The sequence below is a fragment of the Nicotiana tomentosiformis genome, chromosome 2, assembly GCF_000390325.3.
Source record: "Nicotiana tomentosiformis chromosome 2, ASM39032v3, whole genome shotgun sequence".
Classification (NCBI taxonomy): domain Eukaryota; kingdom Viridiplantae; phylum Streptophyta; class Magnoliopsida; order Solanales; family Solanaceae; genus Nicotiana; species Nicotiana tomentosiformis.
The window spans coordinates 36,134,004-36,149,210 of NC_090813.1; the positions used below are offsets into that span (position 1 = coordinate 36,134,004).

Here is a 15,207-nt window from a genome sequence, read left to right on the forward strand (position 1 = left end):
TTCACGTTGAATTTTTTTAATGTTTGGATTTTATCTTATTTTTCTTGTTAATTTGAAGGAATGTCCGATTCACTCAGCAGCTAGTTCTTTTTGCGCCACAAGCTGTTACTGTGCATTACAATGTGCAAACACTCCTCCCAACTCTATCCGCAAGACAGGTAGTGCTTTCTCTCCCTTGGAAAAAGAGGGTGGGGGATCAGAGGACTAGAGGACTGGGAGTGACTCCTTTCTTGTTTAATCTTGTGAGTACTGAAACTTCTGAATTTCATTTACAACAGCCAACGCTGCGACGTTTAGCTCTATCCACTCTGAGACATCTCATTGAAAAGGATCCAGTAAGTAATTTGACTCTGACCTATGTGCCATCCTGTGCTTTAGATATTTTGATACCTTAAGAGGCTAGGTTTTGCCAGTTGTCAGGGATATAGACGGATCAATAGCACTTTCTATGCTTTAAACCTCTTTGTTGTATACTATAGAGCTTGCTCGAATACTAATTAGGACGAGCTAATATTCAAGAATCAAGTTAATTGCTTAAACTCTAATGATACGAGTTCTGTTCAAATATATGTTAAACTAGAATATGGCATTATAGGCAATAAAATACTCTTCATATAGTCTAAAACTTGAAAATCCTTAAAGAGCAAAACATCACATCAAATGGGGGTCAGATCCTTTTAATCCTAACTAAAGTATATATCCCATGTGAGAAACAAAAAACACCACGAGAGCACAAGTATTCATCGACGGAATCCAGAAGTGGAACTTCACGGCACAGCTCCACTGACACAGGAGTTTGTTTTATTTGCCTTCTTCCTGTTACTTCCACCAATCCACGTCCCCCGCTCCAAACTCCTAACCCTTCAACTTTTTCCCTTGGCTTAGAAATGAGGCAACCTTCCCCTTCCCCACCCCTCGGGCTTCTGCCTGGCCATCCCCACTCTCTCCCTTAATGCAGGCACCATTCCTGTATTCAGAAGAATACATTGAAATCATCAGCCAGGTTATATACTGACAACCTTTTGGATCTTGGTTGAAATCCTGTCGTGCCTGTTTGAGTGGCTTTTCTGAATACTCTGAAATGACTGCAAAACTACAGGGCTGTTTTGTGCAGTCAACTCCAGACTTCATCCTTTTGATGACTTCTTTCATTGTTCTTGACATTCAACTGGCAGGAAAACTGCTCCCATGTCTTTCCACTTGGAAAACATAACATGTGAAAATCATACAGCTAAGAACAACCTCTTTAAATGAGAAATGTAATGTATACTCGAGAAGAGTTTATGAAGAATAATAAAATGGCAATTTCAGGAGATCTATTTTCAATTCACTCTTATAGTTTCCGAGTTCCGATTTGTCTGCTGTGCACTATATTTTAACTGATGCTTGATGGTGTGCAGGGGTCCATCATGAATGAAAATATTGAAGATACATTATTCCATATGCTGGATGAGGAAACTGATGCTGAGTAAGTTATTATGCCCACACAAACTGGTCCTAACCCTTATCCCTTAATTGTTCTCTAATTTGGTCTCTTTCCGTTTGTTTGGGTTGGCTTTATTAGTTTTAGGTCTAGTGTCTGGCGTTCCTTTTCTTTTTTGGAAATGAGTTAACTAGTTAGATTGAGGGAGGCCCAAGGTCCATTTTCTTAACGGTGTGAGATTAATGAAATGCTTTTTTACTTGAACAAGCAAAGTTATGCACTAGAATCATTTGACTAGGGAGGGAAGTAATTTAGGAGAAAACTGCAATAGGAAAGAAATATGTGGGTATATCATACTTCCTAGTTTATGACACAAGATGAAATAGTTAACATCGTTATGTATCCTTCCCAAGCATGAAGAAAAACATTTTTATTGATTTAGTTCCTTGTATAAAGGTAAATGTAGCCCCCCCCCAAACCATTAATACCCCACACTTAAACAATTGCTCATCCTGGAGCAATCAGATTACACTTCAAATAGTGGCGGCCTCTTTATCAAATAATTTTCCTAACTCATCACGTCAAGAATATTTAAAGCGAACTCATCACCATACAATAATCACTAAGCCTCGAGACTCAACTCACAAGCACCACGTATTTTTAAACATCCGCTCACTAACTCTAACATAAGGGCCAAAGACATACCTTTACTTCGCAAATCTTGCGCCCTCACACCAAAATAGAGAATAGTTCTACACACAGTAAATTTCAACAACAACTAGAAATGTAAGATAGAAAAAATTCACTCACTCTCAAAATAAAATTCATGTGCCATAGAAGACGTACCATAGGCTTTCCTGTAGTGTAATACCCTACTAATTTGAGCTTATTCCGTCAAGGATCAAGTAGGAATTAATTTTGTTTTGAAGTTCGGAATACGAGAGGCAACCGTGTAATTTTTGGTGTGATTGAACATTGAGTTCCTTAACTTTTTGGAAAGAAAATTTACAAGTTTAGAAACTACACACAAAGTAATGTGTAAACCACAATTTTAAAAATTTAAAATATTTATGAATTTTTTGAGAAAATTGTAGTCAAAGACAAATAATTGACTTCCCAATTATTGATAGTATCATATACTCGGACTAAGGGAGTAGCTGGTTGAATTATAGTAGTTTTTAATGCCATGCATCTTCTTTCTTTACCCCCTTGGAAAGTGTTTTTCCTTTTTGTTGCTAGCTTTGCCTGTTCGAGTGCTCTGTATTAATCTACCTGAATAGCTTTATATTTGCTTTACTTTTGCTATCTCTTTTCGCTCTAATTATCTTAATGTTTTTCCCTCTACCTGTAATTGGATGCTTTCAAATTTGTGTGCTAACTTTTGTGCCTTACTTAGAGTTCTTCCAATTTTGCAGGATTGGCAGCTTAGCACGGACCACAGTTATGCGGTTGCTTTATGTATCATGTCCATCACAGCCATCACGATGGCTATCAATTTGCCGCAATATGGTAATTTTATCATCCACATTGCCACTTATTTTTGTAATCTGGTCAACATCTTCGGGATAAGCTATTCTGAAAATTGAAGGAGTGTAGTCATGAATTGAAAACATTTTACTTTATTTTTAATTAAACTAGACTGAACAGGATTAAAAGATTCTTCGAAACTCGTCTATGAAATATTTATGATCTTATTCAAGGATTATGCAGCAAGTTAAACCAGTTATCATATGACTGCATGTAATTCACAGCCCAGAGTCTAGCATTTATGCTCTCGGCAATCTTTATCTTGCCTGTCTAGTATTTTTGCCTTGTGTCACATGGCGCGTGTAGTTTCCCTTCTTGATTTTTATAGTGTTTTATGCCGGTGATGAAGAATGCTTCACTGAAATTGTTTATTGTTTTTAGATTCTTTCGTCATCCTCAAGAGTGATCAGCAGAAGTGACAGTTCACAGAATGATTCTTCAAGTGGTCTGGATGGTGAAACTGGACTTAATTATGGAGATGACGATGAGAACATGGTGTCTAGCTCCCAAAACCCAACCTTCCAAGGTTATAGAAGCAATCATCCCATTGCCTATCTTCCTAGGAACAAGCACCTCAGATATCGAACAAGAGTTTTTGCTGCAGAGTGAGTAGGCAATTGTGTTCCTGGTGTATCATGACGTTAGCTTATTCCTCACTCTAACCGACTTTGGTTTTATGCTCCCCTCTTTGTTTCCTCTCACTGCAACTCTGTTGTATGCCATTTGTAAGCATTTTCCTTTGACATCATCTTGATCTTCCTTCTTCCCCACAACCCACCCTTCAAACTCGTATAATCAGCCAACAGAGTTTTTATGGACAATTATAAAACAATAAAACAATTATGTAAGGATAATGAAATGTCAAAAACAGTGACAGCAAATCATTAATGCCAAACAAGCAGTGGGAATGAAACAAAAGGAATATGGCAGGCATCTATCTTCTACATTTGTGGTGTCCAACATTACTTCACACTATTAAATGCTATTTAGATAGTATTAAGTCTTTACACTCAGTGCCCGCCTGTATGTCTTCTCTTTAATGAAATTTGTTCTACCTTTGTTAAGATTCCACAAATTTTAAATGTTATTTGGCTGTTTCTTGTTATTATCTTAGGCCTTTGTATTTCTCGTCTAGATAGATGTATAACTATACTATTCTTCCGAAAAAGAAGCACACAGAGGAATGCATTATGCTGCAACTGAAATGAGGCTAAAGGTCAACAACCCCAATGCAGTTAACTAATCCAGTAAAGATTTTCTTGATAAGGTCACTTGGAAAGCTTGTAGCAAAGTGATATGGGTGCAATTTGTGCTTAGTCCAAATAAGTATTCATCGAAATAGCATTTCGGAACTGTTTCTGCTCATTCACTCATGAGAGTATCAAGATCTAGGATTGGTGTGTTAATGCGATTGCATACCATGTGCTCCAGATCCATAAGCTTATCTGTTGTCCAAATTACGATGAAAACAGAATCCCCTCATAATTCCATTTTATGAGCCGTCCCAACTCATTCTTCTCTTTCTCGTTGCTTCTCATTTTATTATCTTTCACTGTGAGAATCTTTTCCTATATATTAGTGCATATCTTTTCTCCAAATTACTTTGTCTTGTCAAGAAAATGGTTCTGCTTGTTATATAAAAAAAAATTCCACGTGTTAGTCTCTGATATAATGTATCCATCTGAATAATTTTCTCTGGCTTTTAGGTGTTTGAGTCATCTTCCTGCAGCAGTTGGAAAGAATCCAGCCCATTTTGATGTAGCGTTGGCAAGAAAGCAGCCTGCCAGTGGACCAACTTCTGGAGACTGGCTGGTTCTTCAATTGCAAGAACTCGTTTCACTTGCTTATCAGGTGCTAAAATTCGAAATCAACACCTTGTTGCACTAATGCTATTAAAATCAGCTTTAGTGTGCGAAATAAATTAATTCTCTCCCATCACTTCTTACAGATCAGCACAATTCAGTTTGAAAACATGCGGCCAGTTGGTGTGACCCTACTGAGTACTATTATTGACAAGGTACTGCTTCAATGTTCATTCAACTATTCGGTTGGACTTAATCAATTATGGCCATTCAAATGGTATACCATTATCTTTTAGACATCAGCCTATACTTTGACGTCTAATTTAATGATTTGTAAGTCCATATTAGATATTAGACTGCAATCAAGGTGCAGTTGGTCTGCCTTTGCATTTGATTTAGCTACTACACCTTGAGTTTTACTATTTCAAGATATTAGCTTTCCTCTTATTAGACACAATACACTGAAGTGGGCCATAATTGTCTAAAGGGGATCTCGCTCAGTATGTATGTCCTCTATCCTCGTATAATAGACCTTATCCTGGTGAACCTTTCATATAACTTAGTTTGTAAACTACTACTGCATTCCAATGACTGTCACACAGAGCTTGGTCGTGTGATCATAAGGTCATTGAGCTTGCCAACCAGTCTCCAATAATGACCTTGCACATTTTTACATCTTTGGTTATTGCTGCTCATTTTAGTCCCACGTATAATTGGCGTCAAGATTATTATGGCCTTTCTTACATTGTCTTTGTTGAGTTTCATTTTTAGTTTCTCATGCTTATCATGTGTTGTCAATGCTATTACTATAAATTTCAGTTTGGAACATTGGACCCTGAGCTTCCTGGACACCTTCTACTGGAACAGTATCAGGTAAGTCCTTGGATCATTCTTTCAGTTTATTCTATTAAGCAGCTTGTATACTTCCTAAATGTCTTGAATAATCCCAGTTTAAAGGCATAATCCAAATTGATGCAAAATCCTTACTGATATTAGCTCAACTAAGCTAGTTATGTTACTTCTATTCAGGCCCAATTGGTGTCTGCAGTTCGAACTGCACTGGACTCATCTTCCGGCCCTGTCCTATTGGAAGCAGGCTTGCAGCTGGCCACAAAGGTTATAGAATGCTGCCATGCATCTAGTAGTGTAAATTGATTGCTGTAAGCTTTAAACGGAATCACGTGTGGAAATTGCAGATATTGACATGTAAAATTGTTAGTCGGGATCAACTTGCCGTTAAGCGGATATTTTCATTGATTTCACGGCCTCTAAATGAATTCAATGACCTTTACTATCCGTCCTTTGCAGAATGGGTCTCATGCAAGGTTGGTTGCTTCCTGTCCAGAGGAAAATTAGGATAGGCATATTTCCTTACACTGTTTTCTCCTATCTAAGCTATTTCTCGATGTTGTCTTTCCAGATCAAAGTGAGACTCCTTACAGCACATGCATCTCTGAAATGTTACACCTTTGCGTTCTTGAAAAATCAACAGAAGGAGATTTCTGATGAATATTTAGCTTTATTGCCTCTTTTCTCAGAGAGTTCAAAAATTCTTGGAATTTACTGGCTCTGTCTTCTGAAGGACTACAGCTATATCAGGACTCAGTCATTTCCTAAAGAAAATGTGAGCTCATAGTTTGGTACATGTTTCTCTCTTTAATAGCTATAGCTTCTTTCACTTCTAAGGGAATGGAACACTAAGTAGTTGTTGCACTCTCTCTGCTAATTCTGGCAATTTTTTCCATGTTCCAATATGCACTACATGCAGTGGAAACCATTTCTTGATGGAATTCAGTCAACGCTAGTTTCAACTAAATTGCTAGCATGTCTGGAAGAAGCTTGGCCCCTGATCCTGCAAGCCGTGGCATTGGATGCGGTTCCTTTGAACACATATATAGAACGATCCTCAGAAACTGAAAATCAATCTATTACGGACTTAATTTCTGGGTACAGCATGGTTGAGTTAGGTTCAGAAGAGTTTCGATTTTTGTGGGGCTTTGCCCTTCTTCTTCTATTTCAGGGGCAAGATTCGGTTCTTGGTGAATCTAGGCTACCTATTGGTTCTGTCAATGCCATATTATGTGGCGGCGGTGTTGGTGAAGAAGTAAAGTCGACTTCTTTGAAGTTGTGTGAAGTTGTTTTGCCTGTGTTTCAAGTTCTGTCAGCGGAGAGATTTTTTAGCGTAGGATTTCTCACTGTGGTTTCCTGTCAAGAACTGCTGCAGGTACTTTCAATGTCTTGTTGTTCCTGCTAAGTCACTCCAAAGTAATTTGGTTGTCTGTTCTGTATTTGCATTATGGATATCATAACCCTTTCTTTTTTTCTTGGGTGTGCATTTTAAGGTTCTCCAGACATATCATATGGGCAATCAACTATGCAGAACCTCACAGAGATTGTAATTATTGTCACTGAAAAATTGGTTTCTTCTTTGGAGAATATCCATGCTGTGGTTCTTCATTTTTTACATTCCAATTTTGAACCTTTATTATCATCAAACAAAAGGCTTTTGGCATGCTTGTCATATATGTTTCTTTCTTCTTCTGCGCATAGGCCTCTGACAATTTTTTCCATATAAAGATCTCTAATGAAGTTAATGTGAACTTCTGTAATTGAATCTTGATATTTTCTTACATGTGGCTTTCTGCAAATTGCTTTTATTGATACTTTGGCATCTGACATGATGAAAAGACCACCTTAAGATACTGAATGCTGGCTTTATCAAAAAAAGATACTCCACGCAGGTTAAAGCCCATCGCCGACTCATACTTGGTTATGGAACCACCAGAGCTTTACCTGTTTAAAACAAAAAAAAGAAAAGAAAATGGAGCCACCAGAACTCTCATTTGGAGTTCCTATTACCCATCATTATGAAGCTAGAGAGTATGCATTACTGTTGCTTATTGTATTTGAGCATGTCATAACTTTGTCCAGAAAGCCCAAAAGTTCTCTTGGTAATGTCCCAATTATGACGTTAGAGGTTGAGGACACAGTTTCTTTGCTGAGATCGAGTCCCTTCTTTCCAAGTTCATAGGACTGGGCGTTCAAGAGTGCTATTTACTGTGTTGACACTGACAGTTCAGTTAAACTAGCTTGGTTTTTGAGTTGACGTATCAGGAAGGAAAATAGGCGTATGTTTTAAACTTCTAGTTGGTTAGTCTTTCCCGTTAAAACTTTTAGGAAGGAAGGAGAAAGTATTTAACATATTAACTTTTTCCGATTTCTACCCTAGTTGCTTGTCAAGCTTTCTTGTATGCGAATATCCTCCTTCATTTCCTTCTTCTAGTCCTTTTCTGATGCAGTTTTTGAGAGGCTGTGCAGGGAGGTGCTAGCTGAAATTTTTAGTGAAAAAGGAAAAAGGAAATTAACGGATTAACTTTTTGGTTTCTACACTAGTAGCCCAGGAGATGACATAGTGCTGATTGACGAGACGCGAGGCGGGGTTAACACTAAGCTGGAGGCTTGGAGATAGACTCTGGAGTCTAAAGGTTTCAAGTTGAGTAGGACAAAAACAAAATACTTGGAGTGCAAGTTCAGTGATGGATGCATGAAGCCGAAGTGGAAGTGAAACTTGATACACAAGTCATCCCCAAGAGAGATAGTTTCAAATATCTTGAGTCTGGAATCCAAGGCAACAGGGAGATTGACGAGGATGTTACACATTGTATTGGAGCGGGGTGGTTGAAATGGAGGCTCGCTTCTGGTGTTTTATGCGATAAAAATGTTCCACCAAGACTTAAGGGTAAGTTCTACAGAGTGGTGGTTAGACCGACCATGTTGTATGGGGCTAAGTGTTGGTCAGTCAAGAGATCTCATGTCCAGAAGATGAAAGTAGCAGAAATAGGGATGTTGAGATGGATGTGTGGGCATATCAGGAGAGATAGGATTAGGAATGAAGTTATTAGGGACAAGGTGAGAGTGCTACCTGTGGAGGACAAGTTGTGGGAATCGAGGTTGAGATGGTTCGGGCATGTGAAGAGGAGAGACATAGATTGCCCGGCTAGGAGGTGTGAGAGGTTGACCATGAGGTCTGAGGAAGGGTAGAGGTAGGCCGAAGAAGTATTGGGGAGAGGTAATTAGGCAGGACATGATATTGCTTCAGTTTACCGAGGAGATGACCCTTGATAGTAAGGTGTAGAGGCCGAGTATTAGGGTTGCAAGTTGACAGGTAGTCGAGATTTTCTCCTAGTTTTACCAGTAGTATTAGTACTATTCTTGTATTTTCTTATTCTTAGATCTTTATTATTACTCGTTGCGTCGTTCGCTTCCGTTATCTTATTACCTTGTTGTTGCTATAGTGTTTTGCTTCTTTTTCATTATTCTTTGAGCCGAGGGTCTATCGGAAACAACCTCTCTTCCTCACAAGGTAGGGATAAGGTTTGCGTACACATTACCCTCCCCAGACCCCACTTGTGGGATGACACTGGGTTTATTATTGTTATTGTTGTACACTAGTTGCCCTGGAGGTTTCTTCTAGGATGTCAATGTCTTCCTTCATTTCTTTTTTCTTGTCTTATTTTAATGCATTTTTTGCGAGGAGGTGCAGTAAGTTTTCAGTTAGATATTCTCATTTGACATGCCTCTCGTGAAGTCTAATCAAAGTAATAATTGAAATGGATGCAGGTTTGCTTTTTCTCCATATTTGTTGAAGATACATGGGACAATCTTGCAATCTCTATTTTATCACAGGTGACATCCCATTTCATGTCATGATCATGCTATTACTTTCAGGATGTATCTAATGAAGGGTCCTTATTACACGTCAAGGTCCTTCTTTATATTGAAATGCAAGATGGCTTACCAATCTTAAGTGAAATTGATATGAACCCTGGTTCTATGTATGTTGTTGTAAACTTTGCATTACTTATGATTTCCTTTTATGCACGACCTTTTATTGTCAAATAATATCTTTGTGTAACCTAAAGGACCTGATACTGGTAAGTTCTTTATGGCTTAATTTCAATGTATTTTCTTATAGTTATGCAGGCACATAATTGAATTTCTTATCTATATGTGCATAACAGCCCCATAAAGGATCTGTCTTTGAACTTCTTGTTTCTTTTTCATTGGTTTGGTAGATTGTGCAGAACTGCCCCACAGATTTCCTGAAGACGGAAAGTTTTGTGTATTTAGTATCAGAACTTTATTTGGCGCTTCTTTTTAAATCCTTCACTAGGTACCGCTTCTTTTCAGTGAAGTCAAATTACCATATACATGAAACAGTAACAAAAAGTAGTTTTGAACTAACTTGCGTTGTCTTTGTCAGTGCAACGTCTCAATACCATTCAAGTCAGGACGATATTGTTTCTGTCTTACTTACCACAGCACCGACACTTTTAAAACGTTATGAGCCAAAGGTGGGTGTCATGTCTTACAGACAGTTCCTTTTTGTCTCTAGTTAATATTTTAATGATTCTACTGCTTCCATTGCATCCCAATTTTTCATCTGACGAGAATTGAGCAATTCTTTTTTTACGGTTTTCGTGCAGATGGGTTTGAAATCAATTTTGGCTTTTCTTTTGGTTGGTTATAAGTGCATTCAAAGGGCTTCAACTGAATTTTCTCTCTCAAGAATTCATGATTTTGTCCGGTGTCTAACTTCTTTAATGAAATCGTATGTTACTGGTAAGCAATTCTCATAATGAACATTCAGGTCCTTGTTCTTTTGATTATTAGGTTGTAAAAGAAAGCTTTTGAGCTTGGATTTCTTTAGAATCTTGTTCAGTCTAGTAATCATAATTAACTCATTCCCCAATGTATGGAGTCGGTTAATTTCATGTTTGTGTTTCATTTGCGCATGTAAAAATCAGTCAAATATTTCATGATCCCAAATTAGCGGGCGTCAGCTACACGAATCCTCTATATCCATTTCACTCTATTCGGGTTCATTTCAATCCAGCAGTAAATAATTTGTCTGTTAATGCAAATTAGGGGTTCTCGAAACTAGAGCTTTTTCAAATCTCGCACTTACTCCTACAGAAAGATATGTCTGTAAGAGTATAATAGATTCTTGAAAAATAACGAACTTAATGTAAGTGTAACACAACTACCTTTTAATCTCAATTAGTTGGTGCTGTCTACATATGTCCTTTGCTTTTACGTCTCTAAGAGAATAAAAGATTCTTGACAAATACCGGACTGAATGTAAGTGTAACAACTAATTCTGAATCTCAATTAGTTGGTGTTGTCTATATAGATCCTTTGCTTCCATTGTGTTTTCTGGTCCTGCTTGTCTTTCAAAATCTGTCTGCAAATTATTCTAAAGTTAAACATTTCTATGGATGTGGCAAGTGATATGAAGAACTTTGTGTTCAGAGAGTTCACTTAGTTAGATGTGAGCTTGTATTTCCTTTTGTGGAATATATTTATGGTTTTTCTGAAAGAATCTGACAAACCTTGACCTGAAGTATTAAGAGGCATGGTTGCAATGCATTTAACACTTGACGTTCTAACGTTCTAGGGGAATTTTATGGTTTTCCATTGATTTCTGAAGAACCCTTTAATCACAAAAGTTAGGAGGATCAAGTTTTGCAACAGTTTTCTGTGCATTGCCCTGCATGTATTTGTAGAGTGTGTCGACACCATGCATAAAAGAGAGCATGTCTGAGAATATTTTGTGTATATTCTAAGAGGAGATTCTTTTATCAAAGTTCCATGCAAGCTATGTTGCTCGGAGTCGGGTGTGGGTATCCGATAAAGTTATTGAACTAAAACTAATAAAATTTAATTCTTTATAAATGCCCAATATTTTATTTATAAGATATTCTCACGTAATAGTAAAGCATTCTCATACTTTATATATATATATATCAAACTAAATACCCAATCAATCTATACTTCTCGGTCACAGATGCAGTCAAAGCACACAAGGTAAGTTGACCAAATCTGGTGTGGATCCCACACCTGCGCAGGGATTTTGAAGAGTCCGCACAACACAGCCTGCAAGCTCTCTTATTTGGGCCTTGGTCATACTTCTCTTTGGTTTCCACTGCCAATGAACAAACTGTTGTACTATAATTATCAATCGTCCTTCACACTATTTGATTCTTTAAACACAAGAAATGAAGTATTTTGTATTTTGGACCCAAATAGTGATTCTTGGGAACAACATCTACATTTCAGCCCCAACCAAGTTGGGGAAAGTGATTCTTGGAAACATGAAGAAAAATGTATTCTTGATCCATATGGTGAGCTCCAGGTTCAATTCCATAATCTAGAGAAAGTGCAGTGTGTCCATTTATTAATTTCCAATCTTAAATTGTCCACAGTAACATATTTATTTTACTTGACTGATGGTTATTTGCTCTAACTACAGATATCTCTGAACTTGGAAATGATAGCATTGGGCACTTGACGACAATAGCAAGAACTTGTCTGACTGCGAGTGTTATTTTTGCTGAGAACTGCACTAAAGGAATTCATCAGCTTGAGAAGAATAAGAGCTCCCACTTACATAAACTGCTGCTGCTGAAGCTTGCTCTCTCTCTTGAACAGACTACTTCATTTACTAAACTAGCATTTGAAATTCAACTTCTCGAAGAAAACGAAGGATGTAAACCAATATTATATGTCATGATATGCCATGCAACTCGATGCTTCAGGAGTGCTCTTACTAATTCTGACATTCAAGTAAGCAATTTTTATTGCAAATGATGATTTTGTTAACTGGTTAGCGAACATAATTTTTCAACTGCAGGTCCAAGCAATTGGGTTGCAAATATTGAAAGGCATGCTAACAAGACAAACCAATTCAGAGTTTAACTCATTCCTTGTGTTCTTTGTTGGGGAACTTGTTGAAGACCTTGGATCTGTAATCCAGAAACTTTTTAAGGTAGCCAAAGTGTTCAGTTTTGCTTATTTCCCACTTGTACGAGTTCCATTCTTGTTGTTGGCGCCAGGGGCTGGGGGGAGCCGGTGACTTGAATTTCACACAGTTACAGAACCTGATGTTTCTCTTGATGACAGACACCTATGAACAGGGAAGTGGTGGCTATTGCTGGGGAGTGTTTGAAAATTTTGATGCTTCTTCAGACACTCTCAAGAACTAATGAGTGTCAGAAATGCCTAATGAATCTGTTTTTGGAAGCTGTTCTCCTTTTTACAACATCAGAGAATTCTTCTCAGGTTCTATCATATATGAAGCTTATGTTTTGCTTCATCTGCCTTCACAGTCTGATTGATCTTGTTTACATTGTAGGAAGCACGTGATTTGAAGATCACGGCTATAAAATTAGTTGCACAACTGGCTCAACTCCCTGGCTCATCTGCTTATATCAAGGAGGTCTTACTGACAATGCCCATTACAAGAAAGCAACAACTGCAGGTGATAACTTTATTAAAAATAGGAGAAATACGCACTCTTTCTTGATGATCTCTAATTCTTATGTTTTAGTGGTATTAACCTTTTTATTTGCTATTCTTTTGCAAGATCTCTTCTTTTTTGGTAATGTTACTACATAACGGATACATCTCCTCAATTAAATGTTATCATATTTCAAATGTTTTTTGTGGACAAATCCTCCCATCATGGTTTAAATTGGTTGTGTCAAATACATTTGAAACTTGAAATTTTTGAAATTTAGAAAGAATTCATTTATATCTGAAAGAGCGTATGATGTTTCAAAACGGAAGTGTGGCCCATAGATTTTCACAAAAGAGGTGCTTATGTAGTAATGCAGCCCTTTCCCTTCTTTTGAGATTTTGACTGCCTAGGAAATCAGGCATTAATAGTTTGAGCTGAGAGTTTTTCTGCTTTCTCTAATGTTAGAAGTCTGGCAGTTAACTATGGTTCCGAAGGGCATGTGTTAAGTGGTTCAGCATCAGTAAGAGTTTTGGTTAACAGAAACCAAAAAGAGATTCTCAGTCTATTGAATGTTATGCTTACAGGATATAATACGTGCTTCTGTAATGCAAGACCAGAACCAAATACAAGTCAATTCCACAGGACCATCTTTAAGTATCAAGTTGCCTGCAAAAATAGAGGAAAGTAGAGAAGAGGAAACTACTGTTTCAGCTGCTTGTAGAGAAGAGGTTGAGGACAAGTCTGAGGAAGAGGAAGACGATGATTGGGATACTTTTCAGTCTTTTCCTTCTACTAATGAAGACGGCCCAACTAAAACCGACTTTCAGGATTCTCACTCAATTGAGAGCACAAATTCAGATGGTGGCCTCAAGGGAGACTCTATTTCTGTACCTCATAACGAGGTAGAAGAAGCTACTGTTACAATTTCAGATGGTGGCTTTAAGGGAAATTCAATGTCTATACCTCAGAATGAGATAGAAGAAATGACTGCTGAAAATCAAATTGCTAGTGACAATAACACTCTGTCAGTCAATGCCGATAGCAACAACCAGACACAGGAGCTTACTGGTTCCCAAGATGGCTTCCATGACGGGGTGTTATCTGATACTCACCATATGGAGAAGGATATAACAGCATTAAGCCACGATGATGTGCTCTTGCCTGGACGTCAGTCTGAGGTAGGAGAATGCCCTGAAACATGTGAAAACCTGGAGGGCCAAAAGAGAACAGTTAGCAATTTGTCTTCTGAACTCGGGGAACATGCTGAAGTTGTAAAAGCACATGATTCCTCTTATGAGGATCATCAGAGAAGTACACCGGAATCTAGTGAAACAAATGAAGGTGCTTTGCCTGATCTTCATCCTGCTGAAATGGAAAAGGAGTGTTGCATGCCACTTGATGATTGTCATGAGGACGTAAAAGAACAAACTACATGCGATGATCACCACGAGGAGAAGGATGTGAAGGACATAACCAGAGTCAAGGATCACCATGAGGAGAGGAAAGCAGAAAACGAAGACCAACGTTGTAATATAGATTTGTCTGAGCTGTCTCCTAAAAATGTAGAAGGTAAAACACAAGTCGGCCTTGACGAAAAATGATTAGCACATCCTATTGCCTCCATAAGTCTGTATATTGAAGTTAAAATACTGGGACACCACAATTAGGAAAGGTCACTATAATAGGTTTATGTATGGTCAGTATTATTTTTTGACGTGTTTGGCAAGTTCTATTGAAGTTTGAAGTTCTGTTTTTGTAATGCGTGAGGTTAAGGTTCTTTCATTATAAAGATATTATTTTCCAGGAATGTACTTAACAATGATATCTATTGTGTATGAGGTAATGATTTTGCTAAATATAGATAGAGGTGCAGCTTAAGCTTAGAGCGCAGGGCATTCACTCGTTTGATATAGCCATGTTTTGAACGTAGGTTGTGTTATTGAATTGTGATAACACAAGTCAATTATCTCGAGCATATTTAAGGTAAATTTTTAACTTATCTTCATAATATCACCAAATCTCTTGTATAACTTTAGACTCAAATAAGCCCTTGAACCATAAATGAGTAAATAGCCATGACTTTTCCGTTTGACTTTTAAAAAATGGAAGAAGACTACAATATGCTTGAAGTTTGGGGTGATGAACTCCTTTACCCA

The 15,207-nt window shown here is 37.7% G+C and overlaps 1 protein-coding gene across 1 annotated transcript in view; it reads left to right on the plus strand.

Moving 5' to 3' along the window:
* LOC104113825 (protein SWEETIE) overlaps window positions 1–14,934 on the plus strand; it is a 45,234-nt gene extending 30,300 nt beyond the window's left edge. Inside the window, exons 28-48 of the mRNA XM_009624118.4 lie at window positions 59–158; window positions 279–335; window positions 1,401–1,468; window positions 2,839–2,932; window positions 3,332–3,555; window positions 4,657–4,801; window positions 4,899–4,967; window positions 5,572–5,625; window positions 5,782–5,868; window positions 5,949–6,077; window positions 6,173–6,376; window positions 6,521–6,976; window positions 9,373–9,438; window positions 9,828–9,925; window positions 10,016–10,106; window positions 10,239–10,374; window positions 12,065–12,378; window positions 12,446–12,580; window positions 12,715–12,873; window positions 12,947–13,072; window positions 13,636–14,934. Coding sequence (XP_009622413.1) covers window positions 59–158; window positions 279–335; window positions 1,401–1,468; window positions 2,839–2,932; window positions 3,332–3,555; window positions 4,657–4,801; window positions 4,899–4,967; window positions 5,572–5,625; window positions 5,782–5,868; window positions 5,949–6,077; window positions 6,173–6,376; window positions 6,521–6,976; window positions 9,373–9,438; window positions 9,828–9,925; window positions 10,016–10,106; window positions 10,239–10,374; window positions 12,065–12,378; window positions 12,446–12,580; window positions 12,715–12,873; window positions 12,947–13,072; window positions 13,636–14,652 — 3,829 coding nt within the window. The 3' untranslated portion in view covers window positions 14,653–14,934. The remainder of the gene's footprint in view (window positions 1–58; window positions 159–278; window positions 336–1,400; window positions 1,469–2,838; window positions 2,933–3,331; window positions 3,556–4,656; window positions 4,802–4,898; window positions 4,968–5,571; window positions 5,626–5,781; window positions 5,869–5,948; window positions 6,078–6,172; window positions 6,377–6,520; window positions 6,977–9,372; window positions 9,439–9,827; window positions 9,926–10,015; window positions 10,107–10,238; window positions 10,375–12,064; window positions 12,379–12,445; window positions 12,581–12,714; window positions 12,874–12,946; window positions 13,073–13,635) is intronic.
* Window positions 14,935–15,207: the final 273 nt, after the last annotated feature.